Raw genomic sequence first — 24,914 nt, forward strand, 5'->3', positions numbered from 1 at the left:
TAATTGATATTAATTGGTAAATATATTAGCATTTAGAAATTGGTTTCAGTGGCCTCCATCTTTTATGCCGCTACATACCTAGCAGACACCTAAAACAGAAATTGCTGAACTGCTGGAATCAGTACTTCCTAAAAAGATTATTTTAGGTGGTTACAAGTACCATGTTATGAAAATTATTAAATTGTCACGCAAAAATTAAATTCACATGATTTCATTAGAAATTTATTGCAAAGGAGACTGTCTTTGGGACAATATTTTACAATTGTGACACGGAATGGAAAATAAAATTTCATATAAAGATTTTTCATGCAAATCTCCTATGTTCTCATTAAAGGTTTTCATAACAATTAGTGTTTTCACTTTATAATTTATTCAAGATTACCTGGAAGGGACCAAGTATGCTTTAAAAAAGCTCCAAGTTCCCTTAAAAAATTGCACCATGAAAATGCCAATTATTTGTTTGTTTTGTATCTTATATCTATAGAATGATTTTTTCTCATTAATAAACCAAAATTTTTATGAACAAATACTTTATTATGCATATTTACCTTTACACCGTGAAGCATAGAATGATTTTTATTAAATTATATGCTTTTAATAGCTTCTTAAATATTTGGATTTTTCTTAACTCAACTTATCATATGGTGTAAAAACCCAATTATATTATCACCTTCATTTCAACTTATGGCTTTTTTTCTTGCCTAGTTTGTTCCCAGAAACCTTCCCTTTTGCACCTAAGTTTGAAATGAGACCTTGAGCCTCTCTGTTAGTGTGTTTCTTTTTTAGCATTTCTCTTTTAGTCCTTACACTGGCTTCAGTTGAAGCCAAATTCTTCTTTGTTTTGGTTGCTTGAGTAACTGCATCTATTTTCCATGAATTATTCATTTTCTTAAAACTTTTTCCATTTTGAGCCCCAGACTCATTACTGTTAGCGATCACTTCCACCTTCCAGGCAGTAGAAACATCATTTTTCACTTTGGTAGCACTCTTTGCCTTTTTCACTGTAATCCCACCATCTGATGTCTCAACTTTTCGTTTGTTTGATTCTGACTTCTCAGGTTTCTTTTTACTACTCTGAAATGTATAAATAAGTACCCATTATTGATACATATTCCACCAAAATAAATTGTAATTTTCAAATTAATTAAGTTTATGAACATAACTTTCATGCAAAAATGAAAGGCAGTTATGTGTATACAGAGCCTGTGAAGTGAAATACTTTTCAATATGAGGGTCTAGTTTAAATCAAAGATGAAAAACAAAAGCAAGAGCACCCAACTATTTTAACCAAATCCCTTACATTCAATGAGCCATCAGTAAGCAATGAAAAGCCTAAGCTACTGCTGCTCTCTCCGGTCATATTTAGGCATACTTTATCATATTTCTACCTTTAAAAATGCTTTAAGTTCCACATATTTTTACGATTTACTAGTCTCCACATTATTTTTATCTAAAGATTTACAAACATTTTTTAATGTTAATTCTTAGGCGTGCTTTCCAAATTTCCTCTATTGATAAAGATATTTTTTCTTCCCTTGAGAAATTATAATAAACGACAAAACGCAACATGAGCATTACATTGAAACATACCACCACCTATGACCAAGGCAACAACATAATATAACCACGAGAAATTTATTTCCAGTGGCCAATCACAAGATATTAGCTTGAGCCACTGCAGATATAATAAACTGCTAGCATGAAGGTAATACAGTATCTTTCTGAGAACTTTATTATAATGCAGTGACATAACCTTGCACCATCCCTTGAATATGACAAGCAAATTATTACACTATTTTTTTCACAATTTCATTCGTCATTGTATATTTTTAAGCTAATATTACTGATAATGGTTCATTAAAATTAGTTTTTATGGTTCAAACAATCAACAGACTAGTCCTCTGCATGTAAAATCTACTTAAAATCATCTAAGTATTAGTCAACAGCATAATCACATGAAGGTTTACCTTACTTCCAGCCCATAAGACGTACTGTGATTTTTCAAGTTAGAATTAATGAAAACATACTTGAATAAGACAGAGAAGAATAATTATATTTTATGGTTAACATGAAATACCAAGGAAAAGGAATTATTACATTATAAAATAGCCACTATATCAATATTTATTCATCGTAGAATCACAGAAATAAGTAACCACTGCCATCATTTCCACAGTAGTAGAAGTAGTATTTAGGGGAGGCAACCGACAGCCGAGGTCATTTGCGCCATTAGGAATGGACAGGAATGGATAAAGAGTGGAGAAAAAACCCAGCGTCTGCATTAGCCTACTCTTTACCAAAGGCGCCAAGGGGTCCACAGTTTAACGTCCCATCCGACGGCCAGCATACTCACTCAAAGTTCCCTCCACAAAGCACCTCAAGTAGGTATTGAGATACCACTGAAAAATATTCAACACTATCGGGATTTGAACTCAGGCCCTCATGGTGGGAAGCCAGTACGAAAGCCACCGCACCATGTCGATCCCCCTCATTTCCACAGTTATTTTCATAAGGGTCGTCAATGTCCTCACACGCCATGACATAATAACATCCATACAGTACATTACTAATTTCAAATTTTAAAAAGGAATTATGATAGTCTCAATTTTAACTTACTGCCAGGACATTACAACCAATAACAAACACTAGAAATCAAAGGCCGTTTCATTTTTCCTGTCAGTGTAACATAATGAGTTGGTGCCTTATAACCTTTAATTCATTTTCAAATGGCAGTTTTTGTGCACTTGTAGACCTGGTGTGAATGTTGAGGCCATTTCTCTTTATGAATCTCTCACAACATGACGTCCTCGGAATATCAGCAATACCTATTGCTTCATTCAATATTATTTTTGTTGAAACAGTAATCTCATTCTTCTTGTGCTTTATTATCCAGTTGTTACCACATTCCTCATGTTTGGGCCATTCAGGAGCACATGAGCATTAAGTTTATTTACATATATCTACATTTACACTAAATACATATATTCTGCTACCCTTATCTTCTTCTCAATATACAATTCCAATATCATCTTCTCAGTCAGAAATGGGCTGTAATGCCTTTCAGTTGCCTTATATCCATGTTCTGAACCATATTTCATGACTTTGAGTTTAAAACAGATTTTGTATAAAAACCTTCTCTCTTAAGATTCCATGAAGTTATTATCATTTTAACTTTTTTATGCAATTCTCAGCTCTTGTTATTATTGAAACTTGTATTAAAAGCAACCATTTTCTATGTCCTTACGACACTCTCATACTGCTTAAGGTTTGGCACCTGTAGTCCCCAAATTTATCAGGAGAGATACAATGTATGTATCGGTGACTTTGTAATGTTGGGGCGACATTCCTGCTACATCAATGCGTATTTAGTTCCACAGCAGCACCAGATGTGAAATGTCACTTAAGTTACAACACATGCATTTATGATTTGGGAATTTATTAGGAAGTTCTTTCAATGAAATATTAACACACTATTGCTTACTAGTAGCTCAAAACAGTAATCATCAAAATTTGGAATAAAGGTAACCATTTTCAATGCCAGATACGGGATAAAATTCTTAATAGAAAGTATTATTCCAGCAAATCGGCTGGAATCTCATTGGTCAAAGTTATACCCATATGCCCTAAATCTATTACATGCAGGCTAATTTGAGAGTACTTTCTTGAGTAAAAAAGTGTGCCTCACCAACAGGGAAATATGCTACTTCTTTTATAATGCTTAGCATACTGCTTTATGTTTGCATTGTTTAATATTGCTCCAACAGGTCAAAATAAAATAAATACTAGAAAATATAGCAAAAGTATATGCCAACATAAGGAACTTGATAGGAAATTGGAAAATTACATTTTAAATGTGAGCAATGAAGAAAAACTCTCCAAGTAATAAATGGGGACACTTTCTTATATTATATTCCCATTTCCTCAGGCTAAGAAAGTGGTTAAGTCATTAAAACAGTAGCATATCTTTGCCATTCCTTGTGGTCCTCATAGCATTGGAATCTATCAACAGATGGCATGCACAGCTAGGAGTGAAGAATAATTAATGCACTAATGGTATCGCTATTTTATGCTTATTTAATACCGATATCATATTTGGATATGTGAAGTTGTACTATAAAAATTTCTAAGTTAATAATGTATTTACATTAATTTTATTAGCTTGTATCATGAAATTACTGGTCCATAATCATAACTTTTTTATAATTTTGTAAGATCTTTCATTCATCAAGCTTGAAAAGACACTTTTTATTACTTTCAACCTGAAAATTTTGAATTTGTAAAAATTAATAATATAAAATAATCACCTTTTTCATCATATCTATCTTCAACTCTTTGAGATATGCTTCTTCTGCAGCCTCTACACAAGCTTCTTCTTCTTCAGAATCAGAATAATTATCCCCCTCCTCTTGTTTTTCATAACTAACCCTTTCATTTTCTTCAGCATGTAATTCATCATCACTCTCATCATTTTCAACCTCATCTTCATCATCATTTAAAGGGTCCAAGTCTCCCAATTCTCTTAGCTCATCATCATTCAACCAGCCAATGGCCCCATTAGATTTTTTCCCTTTAACTTTTACATCACCACTTGGTAGCACCATTACTTCATACCCATCAGGTAATGTACTTATCTCACCCACTTCTGCTCGAATCACCATGCTTTGAGGTTGCCTGACCTGTTTAGGAACTTCTATACTATTTGGGTGAGCTGAAAATATAAAAAATTTCAAATCAGAACCATTGAACATTGATTAAGATTCTATAAGTTAATGTGTATTGCCTTCCCAATCATGAATGAAATGTGCAAAGGTTACTCAAATGCATCACCCTGCCACATTAAAATCTGCACCTTATTTATTCAATTTAAAAAAATAAAAGGTATTCCGCAAAACTAATCACAAGTCACTTTACATTATACAATAATCAGAATATTTTAAACATTGAATTTTATTTATTAGTCTTAATTTCTGCTTTACTCAGTATCATATGATTAACAATATGAAAATTTGATCATGAAAAACAAAAATACCAAGGAAATCTAATTGGGAGAGCCAATTAGAATTGACTTCCTCTAATCTGAAATGCCACAATAAGAAATCTAAAGACATCATTTGGTATAATGATGAGCAAATAGAAAAACAGAATCAGCGGCACGTATCTCCAAAATCTGCACTTATTATTTTCAGCGTCAGTCTGGTGCCAAGGAAGTTGTATGTTTCACAATTCTATGTAGCTGGTCCACATTAATTACGTAATATTTCTTTTCAATCCAGATATGTAGCCAGATAAGAACTCCACTGACATTTTAATTTTTTAATGTTTTGTCTCCAAATATGTATTTTTATCTAAATAAAATATGGAAATATCTTGAAGTGGATTGTATTTCTTTAAAGCCATTTTGATAAAATATTACACTTGAAGTCCCTCATAATTTTTACATAGATTCTATTGATTGATATGGCATATTATACTATCAAAAAATTCTATCATCAAGGCATCTTGTAATCTAGGGTTCTATACTTTTCTGGTTCAACTTTCTCATGTTTCATAACTCTCACCCATAGAGTGCCATTTTCCATATGAATGTTTTGATGAACCGCATACTTTTTCACAAATTTAAGTTGATTCAACATGTCTCTTATTTATGCCCATCTTCTAAGCTAAAGCTATTCTTTACTTGATGCCAAATGAAATTCTTCTAGACCAAGTTATATCACTGCCCAGGTAGGATTCCACTTGACCTAGTTTCACACCTAAAATTGTGATAACTGTCTTCAGCTTCTCTTTCTCTCATCCACTGACAAGGGCAGTTTTCAAGGAAGAGAAGATGAAGTGTTTCTTTCTAATAAGTGTAATGGACCAAAAGATCAGAGCAGTAGAGACAAGAGGAAAAGAATTACACCAAGCAAAGAAGGTTACGCAAGTAGGAGGGAGTTGATGGCAGGGACTTTGGGTAAGGATGTTAAGAAAAGGCTCATCAAAACCTTGGTATGGAGCATGGTTTTGCACAGAGCGAAAACATGGTAATTGAAAACTACACTGACAGGAAAACAAAAGAGGAAGAGCTAGGTATGGCGGGGGAGGAGAGGGAATTGTTGGGAGATATCAAAACGAATATATAGTTGCGGAGCATTTAGGTTGGCAATGGGATGATGAGGATTGTAATAGAGGGGAAAATGTTAGGCAGGTGAGGAAAAGACAGGATTATGATATGGATACTGGATGGAATGAAGGGAGGAAGGAGGTATGCAGAATTGAAGAGAGGCAAGGGAATTGTGTCCATCAAAAACATACCTTAACCTGTAGATTATCGGTAATCGACAAATTACTGATACTTTTAATAATGGTAGTAGTACTAGTTTTTAGGGGAGGCGACCTACAGCTAAGGTCATTTGCTCCATTAAGGATGGACAGGAAATGATGAAGGGTGAAGAGAAACCAGGCATTGGCATTAAATTACTCTTAACGAAAGGCACCAATGGGTCCGCAGCTTAACATCCCATTTGACAGGCGGCATACTCACTCAAAGTGCCTTCCACAGAGAACCTCAAGTAGGGATTGAGATACAACTGAAAAATATCTGCCACCTCCAGAATTCGAACTTGGGCCCTCTGGGTTTGAAGCCAGTACGCTAGCCACTGTAACATCCAATCCTTATAATATTGGTTAACTTACCATAAGAGAAATAAAGAGGCACAGCTATGGAATCATCAGTCCGAATCAGTAGTGATCTGACATTTTTCCACTTTCCAGGAAATGTAAATCTCAATCCTTTCACGAGTGCTTCAATATTCTGGCAGATTTCTTCAACAGACTGCTTTGTATGACCAATCTATGAAAATCAATAATTTCATTAGACATTCACATCACACAAAATACAGAACGAAAACTCAGAAATATGTACATACGTACAAAATATTCACTGTAACTGAATAATCTCTTGACGGGTAGAAGAGATAAAAAGGTAATTATCTTGCACTTTCACAGTTTGTCTAATCAATAAATTCCCACAGATTTCCAGGGAATGTTTCAATTTGCCAGGGAGCTCTAAATTCCAAAACAAGTCTACTTTGCAGCAAATATTGGTCAAGTGGTAATAATTATTCTTTACAGATGTTAGTAATGGCAAGGATAATTATGTAGTCACATTAAGATATTGGGCACCTAACATATTATCCTGCTGTATGCCAAAACTATACTTTAAGAGTATTAAGCACACTAGCTTGATAAAAAATTATCTTGTTTTAGCAAGCCGTTGACAGTAGACCCTCCCTTAAAAGGCACAGTGGAACCTTGTTTAACATGCACCTTGCATAGCGAGTAATTTCCATAATGAACAAAAATATTTCAAAGAAAAACAGATTCGCTTAACAAGTCACTTTTCTCATAATTAATGACAAGGAGATGCGGTGCTAGTTGCCTGAGACCCAATGAGCCATTTGTGCTTGGTAGATCGTCGAACTGTGCGTATGGTGCCAGTTATATTAGTTTCTGTTGCCCTCGTTTTTCCAGTTGGTAGAAAATGGAAATTGATGAAAACACGGAGCAACAAATCAACATCAAGTTTTTTGGTGAAGTGTGGTAACAGTTTATTTATTAAATCAAGAAATTACTGAAATGTTGACAGCTGTTTAAGGGGATAATGCTCTGGAGAAAACATTCGTTTTCAAGAGGGTTAAGCATTTTAAAAGTGGCTGACAAGTCAACACAGATGATGCAAGGCTGGAACGACCTTCAAACACCTGCATTGACGTCAACATTGTTCGTGTGCAGTCCCTTGTCCTTACCGATCGTCGAAAAACTGTCTGAATGATAGCTGATTAACTGGATTCAGGAAAATCAACAGTGCACACTATTTTAACCGAACATGATGGATGGATCCTTCACCATAACAATGCACCTACACATTCAGCATTGATTGTTAGCAAGTCTCTGACAAACAATTCAATCACCATCCTTGATGATCTTCCTTATTCACCAGATCTCGCCCCATGCGACTTTTTCCTATTCCCAAAATGCAAAAATGTGATGAGGGGACATCACTGGGAAAATGTGGACATAATAAAGCAAGAAACGACGAGAAAACTAAAAAGCCTAACTGCCGATGACTTCAGAGGGTACTTTAAACAGTTGAAAAGAAGATGAAATAAGTGCATAGCAACGAATGGTGAGTACTTGGAAGGGGGCAAAATCGATGTAGACTAAATTTTGCAAAATAAAGTTTTTAGGGCCTCAGTTCGCGTATTTATTGAACAGACCTCATATTTGCGATTTTTTTGGGAAAAGATTAATTATATTTTGTGCAAAGTTTTAGCAATCCTCCAAAAAAAGCAGAAAAAAGATAGTCATAAGAGAATAAAAATACTGTAGTAATTAAAAGTAAAATCAATTGAAAAGGGTGAACGAAAAGTGAGTGTGGCTGCTTTAGCACACACACACAATTGGTCGACAGCAACAATTTGCACTATCTCCAAAAACAATGACAAAATTAAGGAGATAGAGGCTTCAAAGGGAATGGTAAGAATAACTGTGCTACTGCTATGTAATCTCAACCAAGTTGAAAGGTGCTTCCCATAGGAATTAATGAAGAGAAATTGCAAGGTGCCACTATTAATGAGAATATCATTTGTGAGAAGGTGAAAATAATTTTTGCTGACCTCATTAAGTAGATGCCAGGATCATCAATGCCCAAAAAAGAAGTATTGAAGGGAATCTGTAGGTGGCTTGAGAAGTTGATTTCAAGAAGCTCATAGATTCTAAGGGTTAGCTGCCAACAACAGGAATTTCATTGTGGCCAGATGGGTCTTTCTGGTAAAAGATGCCAAGGTGCACCTAGATTACAGCCAAGGAGATTGCAATGCATTTTAAATGGAGAAGTATCCCCAGTCTCAGTGGCTATGTACGCTAAATATTTATTTAATGAAAATGATATCAGTTTCACACAATTTTGAAGTGATGGCAAAAACAAATTTCTCTAGATAGTCATAGAGTCAAATAGAATTAGAAATTTATCAGATATAATAAACAAATTATTTCAATTATTTATTGCTTTCTACAAATCGAATTTTCATTCCAGGTGGTTGACTTCTGTAAAAAAGAAAAATTTGAAGATGATTCAAGATCCTTAACAATGTACTGTATTTTCCTATCGATAACGTGCACATCATTGAAAAAAAATGTTTATATGGTCAGAAAATTGACGATGCACATTATGTAATGAAAATTGAAAAAATCCAAACATAGACGTATTTTTACGCACACTATAAATAATTTTTACAAGCATGTATATGTACATACAGATGCATCTATACGCGTTCATGATAACTATGAAGCCCTGGGCGCGCGGTGTCTATACAAATTCATGATAACTACAAAGTTCTGGGTGCACGTTATACATAAGGTGCACATTATCGATGGGAACATACATACTATTTTCTTTGAATAATCCTTGCATTAATTTTTTTTCTGCATGGAATACTTTATTGTATTTCACATTAATTTATACGGGAATATTTTTTTTTGCTCAATTAGTGTTTCATTTACGAAAAAGATTCCAGAATGAATTATGCTCATTGTGTGAGCTTCAACTGTACATGTACATATCTCCTGTTGAATATCACCAATATTCTAAAAAAAATTATGATACATATATTGCTTAACAAAAATGGTACACACAAAAATGTATGTTAAAATTGGTGTGAACAGTAATTTCAGAGGAATTTAAAAGTTTTCATTTGGGTCAATCAACAGGAAGCTTGAAAATCAGCCACAATCACTTCTTGGCAATCATAGGCAAGGAGGGAGGAACAAAATAGAACATTTCCTCTGAGTAAGAGTTATGCAGAAACTATAGTAAAAATGAGAAACTGTAAGATCCTACAATAAAAATATTTAAAGAACAAAGTGTTTAGGGCATTACTACCATGCAAAGCATGAAACACTGCCACAAATAGTGCTATCTCAATGAAATCTTGAGAGGGGGTCAGGTAGGGCAACATTTGTAAAGAAGAATAAGAGATATCTGGGAGTGAATTAGTAGCATCATTAAAATGCATCTCAAAATGAAAGGTAGACCATTAGCCAAATCCTCAAAGCTGCTTCCTTGGGTTCCAGGTTGAGTTGAGTTTTCAAGATTGGTAGACACACTGTATTTAGCAGTTCTAATTTTAACACTAATTATGATTATAAAGCCAACCATTATGACAAACCATTGCCACAGTAATGAACCCAAACGTTGGTTTGGTACGTGAGGGTAGAGCGCAACAAACTCTAAGGCCAACGGCTCATGAAATTCACCTCTGCTTCCTGTGGTTTTCCCAGGAAGATCTGACACCTAAAACACCACATAGCTTAGATGAAGATGAGGGTGTCTCAAGGCATCATCCAAGATCAAACTCAGGCTCAGCCATCATTCCACCGAATTACCACACAATTATAACATAGGTAAAGTATGAAGCAATAAATAATATGGGTCCTTGAATACATAATTCCCACAGTGAGAGAAATTAATTGAGTCTTGAAACTTTTTAAAAGTTTACATAGCTCTTTTTGCAGTTGGAAGCACTCCCATCCTAGGTTTTTCCAATTCCTTTGTAACACTTGCACCTTCTTTATCAACATTATAATGCATAATGCTAGCTTCATAAAGCTAGCAGATCATCTTTGCACTTCCTCACTGTAAGATTCCCTAGTCAATGCTTTATTAGGTCTTAAGTACATGTTACTTACTCTAATTGTATTCCAGAACAAATAACATCCGTCATTACGATGCAATTTAACCTTTAATGTTAAATTTTGAAACCTCACATTTCTGAATACCACATCTTCCCTGGAATTTAACCCTAGGATACCTTAACCTGATATGTGAATTTCATATGCCATTGTGCTTAGACTATCGTGTCAACCCAATCTATCTAAAGAAAACCTTGACACTAACTCATTTTTATTTACTGGAGTTATATATTTGGGATATGTAAAATGAGAAACTTTAAACATACCTTGGTCATTAATTGTGCTCCTTTCCCAGTTATTGTTAATGTAGTTTTTACTAAAGCTTTATCAATTTCAGCTTTTAGATTTTTGCTCTTTAAGTTCACAGGAGTTGGCTGTCTAAAACATCAAAAATAAGTTAAATTAGAATGAGGTTAAAAATTAAAGAACTGAAATGGCTAGCTTAAAAGAGAAAAATAATTGTATGATTAATAAAATTATATAAAATACACCTTTAGAGGAAATCAATCCATTCACATCAATTTAACTCATTATTTTTGGTGCACTATTGGCTACTTAGAACAATAAAAATTTGAATGAAACCATTTTTAGCTCTTAACTTCACAGAATTCTAAAAAGATTGCATTTGAAATTTAGGGAAATATTTAAGTATACATTACTTCAAATAATATCAAAATGAGAAAAATGGAGATACCCTATTTCTGTAAAGCTATAACTTGGTATAAGAATTTGACAAATGTGTGCCAATTACCATAAGTCACATAGATATTAAGAAGAAATTCATCAGAGTAAATAAGGAATAATTGATGATTGTACCATAGAAGAAAGGAATTGACTGGTGACTTATCTGAACCCTGAGCATATCTCAGACTGCACAGATACAGAAAGCAGATAGGAGTCAGGATGGACAGTTAGGGAGAGGTTTAGAAAGCACTGTCTTTCCTCATATTTGGTAGTATATTGTTTTAAGGTAGGGTTTTGGATGAAAAACACTGTACACTTCTATATTTATTTCTTAGTCTCACCTAATAAGACAAAACCTGACAACCAACAAAACCACAAACTTTCTTTTAATTCTGCATACATTCTATGCATTTATTCTCCCTTCAATCCTTCCTACATCCCTATCTTTTCCCTATCCCTACCTCACTTGCCTAGAACCTTCCCCTCTATCACAGTCTTCTGCATCCCAGTGCCAATCAAAATGCTCTGCATCCACCTTTCATGTCTGCATTGGCTTTCTCCCAACAACACTTTTCTCTCCCATCATGCCTACTATTTCTATGTTTGACTTCCTACATACCCATTTTACTCTTTTTATCATTCCCTGCATTCAAATTTTAAAAGCCTCCAATTGACACCCAAAATTTTTTTCAACCACCAAGTTTCCATGCCGCACACAAAACCATGATCAATATCTAAGTTTTAATTGAGAATTTTCTTAACATCCCTGTAACCAATTCTTGTCTCCTTGTGAAAGCTTCTTCGTCAAATGCAATTCTTCTTCTTATATCTGTACTTCTATGACCACCTTGGTTCAAGAATCTTCTAACTTAAAATGTTAATTCCTCCTGCTCTATAGTTTTGGCCCACCTATTTTAATGCTTCATGCTTCACCTCCTCCTTGAAAACATAATAACCTAGTTTTGCTTAAATTGATATCTCACACCAATCACTCTTTCTACTGCACCCAGCAAAGACTGTAACCCTGTAGCTAACTGGCTAATTGGATCTTCATTATTAATCATTTGCCCTGCTCTCCACACTCATATAGATGATCCTGAGAACCACTCTAGCTGCATGTGAAATCAAACGCATTGTTCTATGGTCATCACATATGGCCTTTCTCCTTTTTTTGGGGATGGGAAGTAATAACAACATGACAATACCTTTCAGCCACCAAATTCCTCCCTCATATTTGCTATGATTTAGCCCATAAAAAGCATTCCTTCCACGCTGTTTTAAACCCTTACGTAGCTCTGCAGGGGATGCTAAAAGTAGCATAAACCCTTAGGTAATTCTGCAGAAATTCTCAAATCTTCCCCCACAGCCCCATTTGATTTCATTTTCCTTAATGCCCTTGCTATCTCACCATCAAGTATACCTGGACCTAAGCTATCCCAATCTACATCATATTCTCTTCCTATGCCTAAATTTACTGGCCCGATCGATAAAAAAACCATAAACACAATAATCAACCAGAAGGTCAGTTTGGCAGGTGATGGTAGAGTTCACCCGGTGCAAAGCCCGATGGCATGTGAAATTCAATCATTAAGATAGGGAGGCCAGTTCCTTTCCCTTTACCAGTTATGGTTTCCCAGAAAGATCTTGTACCCGAAAAACCACATATCTTGGGTGGAGCTGCAGGTGCACAGAGAGGCTTGCCCGGGAATTGAACTCAGGCCCTCCGGTCAGTAGTCCAAAGCTCTACCCCTGGATTACCACGACCTATGGCTCAATCAATATATCTATCATATAGATCCTCTCTTGATGTTAGTTTCCACCTATCTAGAAATCTTTCCAAGTTCAATTAATGATTTCCTAATTTTCTTTAATAGTACGCATGAATTTTACCCTTTTATATCCTGATTTATCTTTCATCCTTCTTCACAGTTCAGCCATTTCACTCTTCCTTTGTAAATTCTCCATGTCCTCACACTCCATCCTTCACCACATTTCTTTTTCCCTATTAGTCATTGCCATTTCTCTCTCCCATTGAACTTCCAAATCATCTCTTCAGTAATCCATGGGTTCTTTGACCTATTTATATTTACTCTTCCCATAGGTTCATTTGTAACTTCCAATATCCCTTTCTTGATTCGCTCTCATTTTTCTTCTACCACGCCCATTTTCTTGTCCTTGCTCACAATTTTTTCTACTGCCTCAGGGTACTTCTTTCTTTTCATCAGATCAATGCTTCTACAACCCATGTTCTCAACTGCCTACCCCACTTTACACTCTTGAATCTGATTTTACACTTCACTAGTTCTAAATTATGGTCTGTACCTACATCTGCTCCTGGAAAGCTGTGCGAGCCAATCATGCTATTCCTAAATTTGCAATCTACAGGGCACAAATTTATCTAATGCCTGAAACTGTACCTTCGACCCATCAAATTCATTATACAAATGTGAACAGTATTTGAAAAGAATAGCAATGTAGCAACATGAGTGTTATAGTTAACTAAGAAACCACACATACCTAGGTTACCTATTATTTAACTAGGATATTAGCCTTTGGCCATTAAGTAAGATTAAATTCAGCTATCTTAGAGATGTTTACATTTTCCAATGAAGTATCACTGGTAATGGTGTAATGTTACCCTATATGATCCTCTAAGATACTTTTGATCACCTAAGAATGAGTCTTTTAGTAACAAGGTGATGAATGGAAAATAAAGATCTTCAAGAATAAAATTAGTAACTGGAGGTGTGTGACACACAAGGAGGAAGGGAAGACCAACTGCATAACAATTTATAATTATGGTAATAGTTTTGGCACAGAGGAGTGAAATTTCAAGTTAAAGCACCTCTAAAACTTTACCAACATTGCTAAAATATTGAAAATGTACTTTTTAATAAAAATAAAATTAATTTTTGAAACCATTGTATCAATTAATTATGTACACTATATCTAAATACATCTGATTTGGTACTCATGTTCAATCAGTGAGTTGGTCGAATATTTAGTTCACCACACACAAAAATCATAACACATGAGAAATACTCACTTTCGGCATCGGTGAAAATGTTTTCCAAGAGCACCATGCAACCAGTTGCTAATAGCACTATCTGCCAAAAACAGATCAAATCGTGCTGCTAAGCGTCTTTTCATTTCATAAGTCTTGTATTCTTGCATTAGTTGATTAACTGATATGACCTTCAGAAAAAAAAGCAATAATTTATATTTTTGTACTGACATAAAAACCAGTAATGTAGTTTGTAACAAATTATTTGCATGTTTATAATAAAGTTAGGAAAAATGGAAATGAGGGAGGATTATAGTCATGTCTTGACATTTAATTTATCACAATAAAATAGAACACACCCCCTCTCATCCAGTCCAGGTGATTAGTTAACAACATATCAAAACTAATAATCAACACATACTTCAATTCATATACTCAGACATGCTTAGTACAGTAGCCTTTTGTATTATTTCAGAAACTAAAACAACACCTACATTATCATCAATCATGTGTTGTCTGCATACCAAAATTAATCTACAGTGAAACCATAGTTGTTGATGGATACAAATAAGCACTGAGGCAAACATTAAAAATTATCTAACTGCTTCACAATACATTAGGTTTGGACTTCATGCAAATAGAATCACATGTCGATTCATTCAATAATCTTTTACAATATTATACCCCAATTAGCATCTTTAGTTAACGTTTTCATATCTCTACCATCCTAAAATAGAAATGGAGGGACCCTATCTTCTTTGAAGACATTCGCAGTTGTTTAGAGAATGAAGTGGCCATTTAGATGGGCTATTAGAGTAATGCATGCAAGAATCAATCTAAATGTAAAGGAGGACAGGGGAGAGGATGCATGAGGAGTGGAGCCTCAAGTAGAAATATGGATAAATGTTGTGTAGAAAAGGTAACACTCTGATATTCCACAAAATATGACATTATTGGGACTGGTTTCAATACAGTTTATCATCATCTGCCAGATGATAATATGCTGTATTGAAACCAGTCGCAATAATATTATATTTTGTGGACCAGCAGAGTGTTACCTTTTCTATTCATCATGAAGGAGTTACACCATCCACTTTTGCATATATGGATAAATGTATAAAAAACCAAGTCTCTGATCAGAATGAGAAATGACAGTGTGACATTACAAATGACGGGGTATGAGTTTGAAGAGAATGATATGAATAATTAGGAAGTAGCCAGCCTAGCAGTTGGAATGAGAGAGTCTAGCAACCCTAACATTTATCTTCTCAAAATTATTGTTTCCTTCATTTTTTGGTTCAACTGCCTTCTATGATACACTTCTTAAGTTTCCTCTTCGCTTCCTTTTTTCCAAAGTACACCAGATTTTTTACCCCCTTTCAACCCTAGCACACCAGATTTTTGCTATCACAAAATTTCAAAGTGGATGCACTTATGAACCTCTGAGAATCATTCCAAAAAATACATATTTGCTTTTGTCCAGATGATAACTGAATCTTGTAACAACCCAAAGACATTTCCAATTTTTTTGAAAAAGGTCCAACCCATAGTGGACTTCAAAATTTCGCCAAGAAAAAGACCAGTCACTCTTACAAGAAAGCACACCGACTTAAGGATTGTTTTTTCAGTGATTTTGCAGCATTTCCTTTCTTAATGATTTTATTCACCAGTTAAAATTTATTTTCATAATGCTTAGGTAACACATGCAGGTTATATGAGCAAATGTACGCAGTAAAAGCAATTAGGAGTTAGAAATACATTAATAGAGGTAGTTTTAGGGGAGACAACAGCTAAGATCATTTCATAATTAGGGATGGATGAGGAAGGAGGAAGGGTGGAGGGGAACCTGGAATTGGCATTAGCCTACTCTTCACGAAAGGTGCAAAGGAGTCCACAGTTCAACATCCCATCCGATGGATGGCGCACTCACTCAAAGTGCTCTCCACAAAGCACCCCAAGTAGGGATCGGGATACCACTAAAAAAATCTGCCAACTCCAGGCTTTGAACCCGGACCCTTTCAATGGGAAGCTAGTATGTTAACCACCACACCATCCTGATACCCATAAATGTGTTATTAAATTCCAGAATGCAACAATGTGATTCAAGTTTATGCTGGAACCAAAGTATACAGAAATTATTGTACACAGCAGACTTAGGCAGTCTTTGCAAGCCACCTTACTTTCTGTCTTGGGAAACAAATTCCGATGAGCTTCTAACCCTAGGAAGTGGTAATATTTGGGCTGTCATGGATGAAGTCCAAATCCCACTAATTGAATTATGTCTCCTTATAAATTTCTCATCCTCAAAAAGTACACACTGTCTCTAATTTTCCTCTCATACCCTAGTCCCAGCTTAGTCCAGCCTTCTTATATTCTGCACACCTTGTTCTAACAGAGTAGGTGGCCCAACATGTCACGGATAAAGTAAAACTCACATAATATAATTTCTTAAGTTATAATAGCCAACTCCTAATTTTTAAGTGGAACATTTTCTGAGATCAAGCCTAAACAATATTTAGTCTCCGAGATAGTAATGTCAAAAAGCACCATAAGAAGCTAAACACCAAAATTTGTAGACTACGGGTGTGCAAGAGCTTCAAGACACACTGAAATTTGTGACCAATTCATAAACTTAGGCCCATTACCATGGCTGGCAAACTAACTCACATTATTTGCTGTGACCACAAGTGCCCGGGTCAATTATAACGTAAAAAACCTACAGTAAAATCCGTCACGCGTAATATTTTATTAAACATAAGTACACATACTGAAGTGCGAATTATTCATTTATATAAGGCCTAAATTTGTTAACTTCATTCGCCAAAATTGAGACGAGGAAAAAATGTGAGACGTGAAAGTCTCTGAAAGGGTTTTAGTTGAAATAAACGGATTGAGCAAAGAATATTGTAATAAGGTAAGAATTTGAACCAAGGTTGGAAAATAAATTTCAGATTACTGTAGAATACTATAATATAAAACAGATTGGGAATGTACTGAGATGGGGATACGTGTTATTATACGTATTGAAGGAGAGTGGAAAGGGAGAGGAGGTAGGCGGACAATGATCGATAACGTCCAAGGTAAAGGGTAACCCATCAGTGACGATACGAGTAAAAATCCTGCATTCCCACAACTTGAAAAACAAAATTAATGGTGATCGACCTTATATTGTGCGGTGAAATGATTAGTAAGGGCGAAGGAAAAGAGCACCAAATAAGAGCGGGAATACACTTCAATTAACAACTGATTATAAAATGTTTTCACCAAAAGATCTTCAAACCAATGGAATATTAGGGCACATTTATGGCAGCGAAATGGCGCCAATTTACGTCTTATTGATGAAAATTCGGCTTCAGACTCACTCCATTAGCCGGGGTATCATTTCGACGTTTGCACACCAAACTTACCTCGGATATACCTGTGACACCAGCTTCGGCTAAGATGTTTTTAAAGTTACGAACCGTATCTTCGTACTCTCTAGTATGTTTCGAATGGTTCTTCACAAACAAACATACTTCTGCTGTTTCTTTAAGAATGCCATTTGGTAAAGTGCTAAAATTGAAAAAATAAATTTTAGGGGTAAAACGAGCAAAGAGAAGTATTGTCAGGGAAACTGTGATTCCAGATCCACATAATACGACGACAAATGTGACTTACAATCGGTAATTTTTCTTCTTGTTTTTGGGAATACGGATGGCTGAAATTTGCAATCGAATGTATTCCCCTTCGTCCGCAAAAAGGGACTTTTTTGGTGTCTTTTTGAGAACTTGGAAAAGCACCTTGACACCATCTTCCACCTGCGAAAATCAAAAAGAAATGGCACATGAAAAAAATGTGTAATCCACTGCATAATTGTTAAATAGATGAATAAAGCCTAACCTGCTTAGGACTGTAACCTTTTGGAAGGGCGTTTTCATTTTTTCCATGAGTATCTTCATCAACCTCACTTTTTTCCACCATTGCGGCAGTATAATTCGGAGTAATTTTAATACGTCCACGAGGAGATAGTACTATACGCACTTGAACGGCAATCGTTTACCGTCTTTTAAGTTCGAATCCAATACACGTGTTTTTCGTAAACATCTAATCGTTTCGAACAATTCGACATTCATTTAACTTTCACTATTACCAACTATGTAAATATATAAATGAAGAACAGCGTGGCCATTCTTTCATACCACTGTATGCTCACACCTCATGCATGGGAGCCCAGTGTTAAATGGTAATAAATTGTATGGTTGGCATTCTTGCGTCCTTGATGGTAATCGTCGTTCACGGTTGCCACCATATAGACATATTTTTTTGAATGAACAATCATTACTACCTTGTCTTGGAATAATTTCTTGTTATTTCACCGTTAAGATTATACCAACAAATAACTTGATATGACTCATTCTGAACGCTTATGTTCAAAAAGTGTTAACAAACATATATGGCAACACTGCCAGCTAAGATTGTTTGTGAATATTTGACAACAGTGTTATAAGTTGCAACGCGATTTCGATGCTAGGGGCTGCGGGTGCAGTGGAGACCGTAAGACTTGCGTGAAATTTGTGAAATTAATTAAGTGTTTCAGGTGGTGGAGTAAAACATTGTAGCAAGCTGAAGGAGGAAGCAAAAGATAAGCCGTGTGCCAAGTAAGGTTGTTGCCTGGTTTCTTTCATGATGAGTGGTCATAAGTTAAACCAACATACTGGCTTAAATTAGAGGACGTTGAGTAAATTCTATATTTTAATAGGTCTGTATGTGCTGCTTCCCGTGCTGAACCATAGGAAATTGTCCGAAGGCATTCATCAATTGAAAACAGCCTGAATATTTACGTTTCCAATCGTGATAAGTAAATCACCTCCGAAAATGGCGAAAAGATATTCGCCCGGGGATATAGTATTTGCAAAAGTTCGAGGGTATCCAGCTTGGCCGGCCAGGGTAAATGTGTAATTTAAATTACGATAGTTGAATCCTTCAGTTTCATTGTTTTCTTATTTATTTTTACTGCTGTTTAGGTCGAAACTGTTCCTGATCCTTCAGCCGGTAACAAAGCTCAGAAGTATAATGTTTTCTTTTTTGGAACTTATGAAACGTAAGTATGTAGTACGAACTACTAATTGATCTATATTTAATTTCACCAGTGAACAATTATTATTGGTAGTTACCGTTCAAGGCACGTTTTGGATAGACGCAGGCTGAACGATGCACTTCCTTGTCTTCCCCAACAAAACACCACCCAATATCTGACTCTACAGTAAATCCTTCAATTCCGCATAATTCCTTCCTCGCTTGCACAACGTTCTGCTCTTTATAACAGTCTGAAACATTCCCTCACCAATAAAAATAATATATTTCATATGAATATATTACTAGACTAAAATGTAGCATAAGTCATATGAAAACATGGTACAATTCATGAAAAACATAAAATGCATTTAAAATTTCAACTACTAGAAGAATGTCCTGCTTTTGACAGTAGCCCTTCTCCAACAGAAGTTTCTTTTCTAAATATTTTACAAGAAGAGGAATTTTTCATGTCAGGTGGCAAATGGTTGTAGAAATTAATGGCTAATTATAAGGGACCCTTATGGTATATCGCCATTGAGTGGGAAATGTACAAGCATGCCAGGGTTAAATTTTTAACCTTGTATAGTATGGTTTACAGGACTGCTGAGTAGCTATTTTTGCTGCAATGACAACACCTCCCTTATGCCTGGTAAATACTTTTTACATAGGGGTGGATAATTAATTTTATAAAAGCGTAGGGTATAGTTATGAATAAAAAAGTTAAGTTTGTGTAATTTTCTTTCACCTTGTACATTCCTGAATGGCCAAAGCTTTCACACTGAAACTGCCACTTGAATACAAAAGAAAGATTATGAGGTACCAACTTATGATAGCTTAACGACGAAAAGAATGAAAAGGGCATCAATTTATAATTTTTGCGATTGAAAAAGTCCTGGAAGAAAGTTAAAAGCGAGACTATCAAAATGTCTTTTTTAAATAGTAAAATTATCAATGCACAACATTGAAGTGAAGATGGCATTGTTTGTGAGGAATGTGACAATCATGACAAAACAACCACTGAAATGATATAGAAGCATAAGGACGAATTTCTGAGATTCTGCAATGAATGTACATTAATTTATGTGTAGTTGTTAATTTTAATGCAACGATTCAATTTTCTTCATATAGTGACATCAAAAGACTTTGGTCCTTTTCTGTCTAATCCAAGTTTTGTAAATTATAACCTGAAAAATTCATGCATCTTATGGGCTGGGATATATGCTATATTTTGTGCAATTTCATCAATTTACTTAATAATTCTTGCCATAAAGTGTTACTTAAGTGTTAGTGATTTTTCAGAATACTCATTATCAAATATTTGATGTGTTCCTTTATTTTACTTTTGTTTAAAATAATGTAACAATTCAAATATAGCCTGCCAACAGTGAAATAAATGTATTCTATTTTTATTATTGTTATTTGATCTAACAATACTGGCTTTGAATTGCCTCATCCTGTTCAAACAATGGTAGTAATTAACGAAATCATAGGCATATTATTAATGAAGAATGAAAATACCCATAATGCTCTGTAGCCCGCAGATTTATTTTAACACTTACAATTGTGTATTATCGTTTTCTAAAAATGTTACCTATTGAAGGAGAATAAAAGTTTTGCTAGTTGAGGCAGAAAAAATACACGAGGGAGGAAACACTGGGTTGCTTTATTTGATTCCTGTATGAAGTTCAAAAAAGCACTTGTATCCCAAGAGCTACCTTGTGTTTCCTTTAAACTCCACAGCAGCGATGATGTAGGGTGCTTGGTTATTTTCAAAATGTAATGCCTTGGGTGGCGCTTGCCTTCTACCCCTAGATTTGAACATCATTGGTTATATATTTGGCCAATTTTGGTGATTGAGGTTACCTTTTAGAGGGACCAGTGGTTTTGATATTTTTTGTATGGATGTCATACCTTTTTTCATGATATATCATATGCTGGATAATATTTGAGAAGGATTAGAAAAGGATTTAGCTAGTTCTCGCTTGTACCCTCTTTAAAAGTCAAATTTAATTCTAAAATATGTCAATTGTGTACGAGCATAGTAACTTTGTGACTGGATTATTTGTTTTTAAAGAACAGCATTTAAATTGACAGTGAACTGCTCAATGGGCAAGAAAACAGTTACCAGATGCCAGTTATGGACAAGTTATGATAGGAAAATACTGGTGTATTTGTGATGTGCATGTGAAAATTACCATCTTGTAAAAACAAAAAGCTCATAAAGTCTAGATATGATCTGTTGCAATTACTTAAAGCTGGCATGCCTCAAATTTCAAATAGAATGAATTCCACAATAGTAGTTTTAAGGGAGGCGGCCGACAGCTGAGGTCATTTGTGCCATTAGGGATGGACAACAAAGGTTGAAGGGTGGAGAGAAACCCGGCGTCGGCATTAGCCTACTCTTAACAAAAGGTGCCGAGGGGTCCAAAGCTTAACATCCCATCCAACGGATGGCATACTCACTCCAAGTGCCCTCCTCAAAGCACCTCAAGTAGGGATACCACTGATAAATATCTGCCACTGCAGGGATTTGAACCTGACCCTCTGGGTGGGAAGCCAGCACCTTAGCCACCGCAATATACCGATCCCAATTCCACCATAGGCTTATGATAATAGCATTGTGCAATGTGTCATTTTGTCACAATTTTTAACCAACCATGCATTTTAACACTGCATAAAACCCAATATTTACAAATAAAGTAATCAAGTTTTATTACTGTGTACAGAATGGTTTTTAAAAATTAGGAAAGATAGATTTAAAAGCTAGTTAAATTTCAATTGGTTTATTCCATCTGATATGCTGTCCTATATTCAAGTGATCAAGGTCTTGGGTGTCATATGAAGTGTTGTAGTTTGTAATCTATTTAATATGTCAAGGTCTGCTGGATTTTTATCATTTTTCTCTCTACTATAGAGCGGTGTGTAAATTGGAGGATCTCTTTCCGTATGAAGGGAATAAAGAAAGATTTGGCAAGCCTCAGAAGAGACGAAAAGGATTTAATGAAGCCCTATGGGAGATTGAGAATGATCCTCAGCTTACTTTCAAAAAAGTGCAGGTAATTTAAACTGAATGTTTGAGAATGCTTAGTATGATTTGATTTGATGACTGGTTGTGGTATAAAAGAATTAAGGTTTTTTTAGCAAATATATACAAAACCAAAGCTTAAGGAACTGAAATTTATGAGGGAGTGGGGAAAGTAAGCATGAAAGCAGGGGACTAAGGGGGTAAGAGGTCCCAACCAGTGAGTGTATTGTCCGTGCCATATTCTCCCAATTGTCTTTTTATTTCCAGTGAGCTTAAGCAAAACTTTCTAGGCATCCATAAACCTACCTTTTACCTTTGACAAATTCAAAGAAACTGTGGGAGAAGCCACAAAAGTAACTTTTAATTGAGCCATCCTCCTATACACATTACAATGAAACAATTTAAAATTGTAAAAATCATTTGCCTTGACCTTGAAGCAATTCCACTCAGGGTGAATGATTTTTACGCTTTGAAATTGTTGCATTTTAATATGCATTACTGTAATGGCTTTTTCCTTAGTTTCTTTGGATTGAATTGTGAAAACACCATAGTGTTTAACACTTTAGGCTTTAAACTTGTCAATAGTGGCACAGGGTGCATAACAATGAATATCTGTGACATTGTATGTACAGTATTCTGCCATAACATTTTGTTCTTTTAAGGCCCCAAAATTTGGGAATGGGAGAGGGCACCTTGGTAGCTTAACTGGCATAAGCACTAGACATCCTAGTCAAGGTGAATGATTTTTACGCTTAGAAATTGCATCTTTCACCTGTTTTAGTGATCTGAGAACTCCCTTTCAAAGCTGCGCAAGTTCCACAAGCCCTGGTTTGCTCTGTTTATGAATTAAATATTATTACTGATTACAAAATTTATTTTGTTTGTATTTATTCTGTGTATTCCTTTGTTCATGTATCATACATCAACATTTAACGGTGTGGTAGTATCTTAAATATGTGCATGGTAATTTAAATGTCGGTTGAAAGTGGCTGCACTTTTCCCATATGTATTTGATATTATTGGAAATATTTTAAATGCTATAACAATTTTGAAAAATATTTGTTTTTCTGTGAAAGTCACAGGGTGGTCAAGTGGTCCAGTCCAAAGTTCCTGCAGCAAGTGTCACAGCTCCTAGAGAGGAAACAGACAGTGAGGCGGAAGGGGCATTAGTGATAGATGAAACTCTTACTCCAAGAGTTATGTTAAAGCAGAAAACTCCGCAGTTGCCTTTGGAAGGAGTAAGTGCTACCCCCACAATTGTCCTTGATAAAAAACGAAAGCTCAGCAAAAGAAAAAAAGAAGAAGAAGGTGTTTGGAGTGAGTCAGATGTAAGTTGATTTGCAGTTTTTCACTTAAAGTGAAAAGTGATTTTGCTTGAAAAGTTGCCTGTGAAAAGCATATCAAGCATTGATAAAATGATTGCAAGTGAACATGCATAATTTGAACATGCTAAAATGTGATTTTTTTTCTTAGAAGTAGATTTTTAAGTGATGTAAATTTTAGCAATGTAAATATTTAATATTATTAAAAATTTTAAATGATTTAAATATTTTCCTGATATATTGCTTACAATTACTCTATTTTATCTAGGAGCCTGAAAGTAAAATGCGACGTATTAGTCGTGGTAGTGCAGCTGGCGTCAAGAGATCATCAACTGTGACATCATGTCCAGCACCATCTCCTAGTGAGCGCCAAGAAACCTCTCCTGAAGCTGAACGTGTGAGTCGCAGTGGTAGGAAGATCAAGCCCAGACGCTTTGCTGATGAGGAAGAAGGTGCGGCTCAGAACACACTTGCCTCAGATGGAACAGAGATTGTTGAGGAGGAAAATACATCACTTCCTCCTCCAACTATTCAAGGAACACCAGGCACAACTGTTGCTGCCCGTAGGGTTTCTGGATCTGGACGAAGGTCTTCAAAAGGAGTATCAGTTGACAGTGAGGTAATAATTGTTTTGACTATGCTTGCATTATTTAGAATCTAATGGTGATTAAAAATCCCCTTTGTAGTGTAAACTAGGAAGTTAGGGAAGTTACCTCAAATATTGGCTTACCTTAGAAGTGATATGCCTTAAGAACTTGGATATTAAATTGGGTTTGAATGCTTTCTGTGGCATAATTGTATTAATCACTGTGTTCATATGGTGATTAATGTATACCCATTAAGAAATGATCGGCATAGACCATTTGAATCTGTATCTAGCTTACCTTTGGTTTTATAACCTGGTTAACTAATACACTTAGGTTCACAATGCAACAATACTGGTAATGCTTTATAATTGAATTGTTTTGAACTCCACATAGTGTTCAAAATATGATGTCGTTATCAGTTACATAAAAGTTAGATCTTATGCACAATATAAAATATAGGTGGGATATGTATCTGAGTACATCTGTAGTTTTGATTTATACTTAGC

General features: G+C 35.3%; 2 protein-coding genes across 5 annotated transcripts in view; one reads left to right on the plus strand and one right to left on the minus strand.

Annotated features, from left to right (window-relative positions):
* Positions 1 to 266: 266 nt before the first annotated feature.
* On the minus strand, positions 267 to 18,553 carry LOC139686676 (ribosomal L1 domain-containing protein CG13096). The gene is made up of 8 exons (XM_071583720.1): positions 18,299 to 18,553; positions 18,077 to 18,216; positions 17,827 to 17,971; positions 14,462 to 14,610; positions 10,998 to 11,109; positions 6,676 to 6,832; positions 4,305 to 4,708; positions 267 to 1,074 (listed from the first exon to the last, which is right to left on the minus strand). Exons 1-8 carry the CDS (start codon positions 18,377 to 18,379, stop codon positions 673 to 675), a joined length of 1,590 nt encoding a protein of 529 aa, XP_071439821.1. The 5' UTR covers positions 18,380 to 18,553; the 3' UTR covers positions 267 to 672.
* Positions 18,554 to 18,931: 378 nt separating this feature from the next.
* Positions 18,932 to 24,914, plus strand: part of LOC139694954 (PC4 and SFRS1-interacting protein-like) — a 48,942-nt gene continuing 42,959 nt past the window's right edge. For 2 of the 4 annotated variants that reach the window (XM_071593489.1, XM_071593517.1), the window contains exons 1-6: positions 18,932 to 19,056; positions 19,158 to 19,345; positions 19,423 to 19,499; positions 22,389 to 22,530; positions 23,576 to 23,827; positions 24,090 to 24,440. In XM_071593489.1, the coding sequence (XP_071449590.1) occupies positions 19,274 to 19,345; positions 19,423 to 19,499; positions 22,389 to 22,530; positions 23,576 to 23,827; positions 24,090 to 24,440 (894 nt within the window). In that variant the 5' untranslated portion in view covers positions 18,932 to 19,056; positions 19,158 to 19,273. Of the gene's footprint in view, positions 19,062 to 19,157; positions 19,346 to 19,422; positions 19,500 to 22,388; positions 22,531 to 23,575; positions 23,828 to 24,089; positions 24,441 to 24,914 lie in introns of all 4 variants that reach the window. The other 2 variants (XM_071593499.1, XM_071593509.1) reach the window with 2 other exon arrangements.

This window comes from Hetaerina americana, unplaced genomic scaffold (genome assembly GCF_022747635.1).
Source record: "Hetaerina americana unplaced genomic scaffold, ioHetAmer1.1.p SCAF_1, whole genome shotgun sequence".
In the NCBI taxonomy this organism is placed as follows: domain Eukaryota; kingdom Metazoa; phylum Arthropoda; class Insecta; order Odonata; family Calopterygidae; genus Hetaerina; species Hetaerina americana.

Bases quoted from the DNA above. Each gene is read 5' to 3' on its own strand.
- LOC139686676 (XM_071583720.1), bottom strand. From the start codon at position 18,379: ATGGTGGAAAAAAGTGAGGTTGATGAAGATACTCATGGAAAAAATGAA. The intron at 14,611-17,826 runs GTAAGTTTGGTG...TTTTTTCTGAAG, and splicing joins GTGTCACAGGTATATCCGAG to GTCATATCAGTTAATCAACT. The intron at 6,833-10,997 runs GTATGTTTAAAG...TGATTTTCATAG, and splicing joins GAGCACAATTAATGACCAAG to ATTGGTCATACAAAGCAGTC.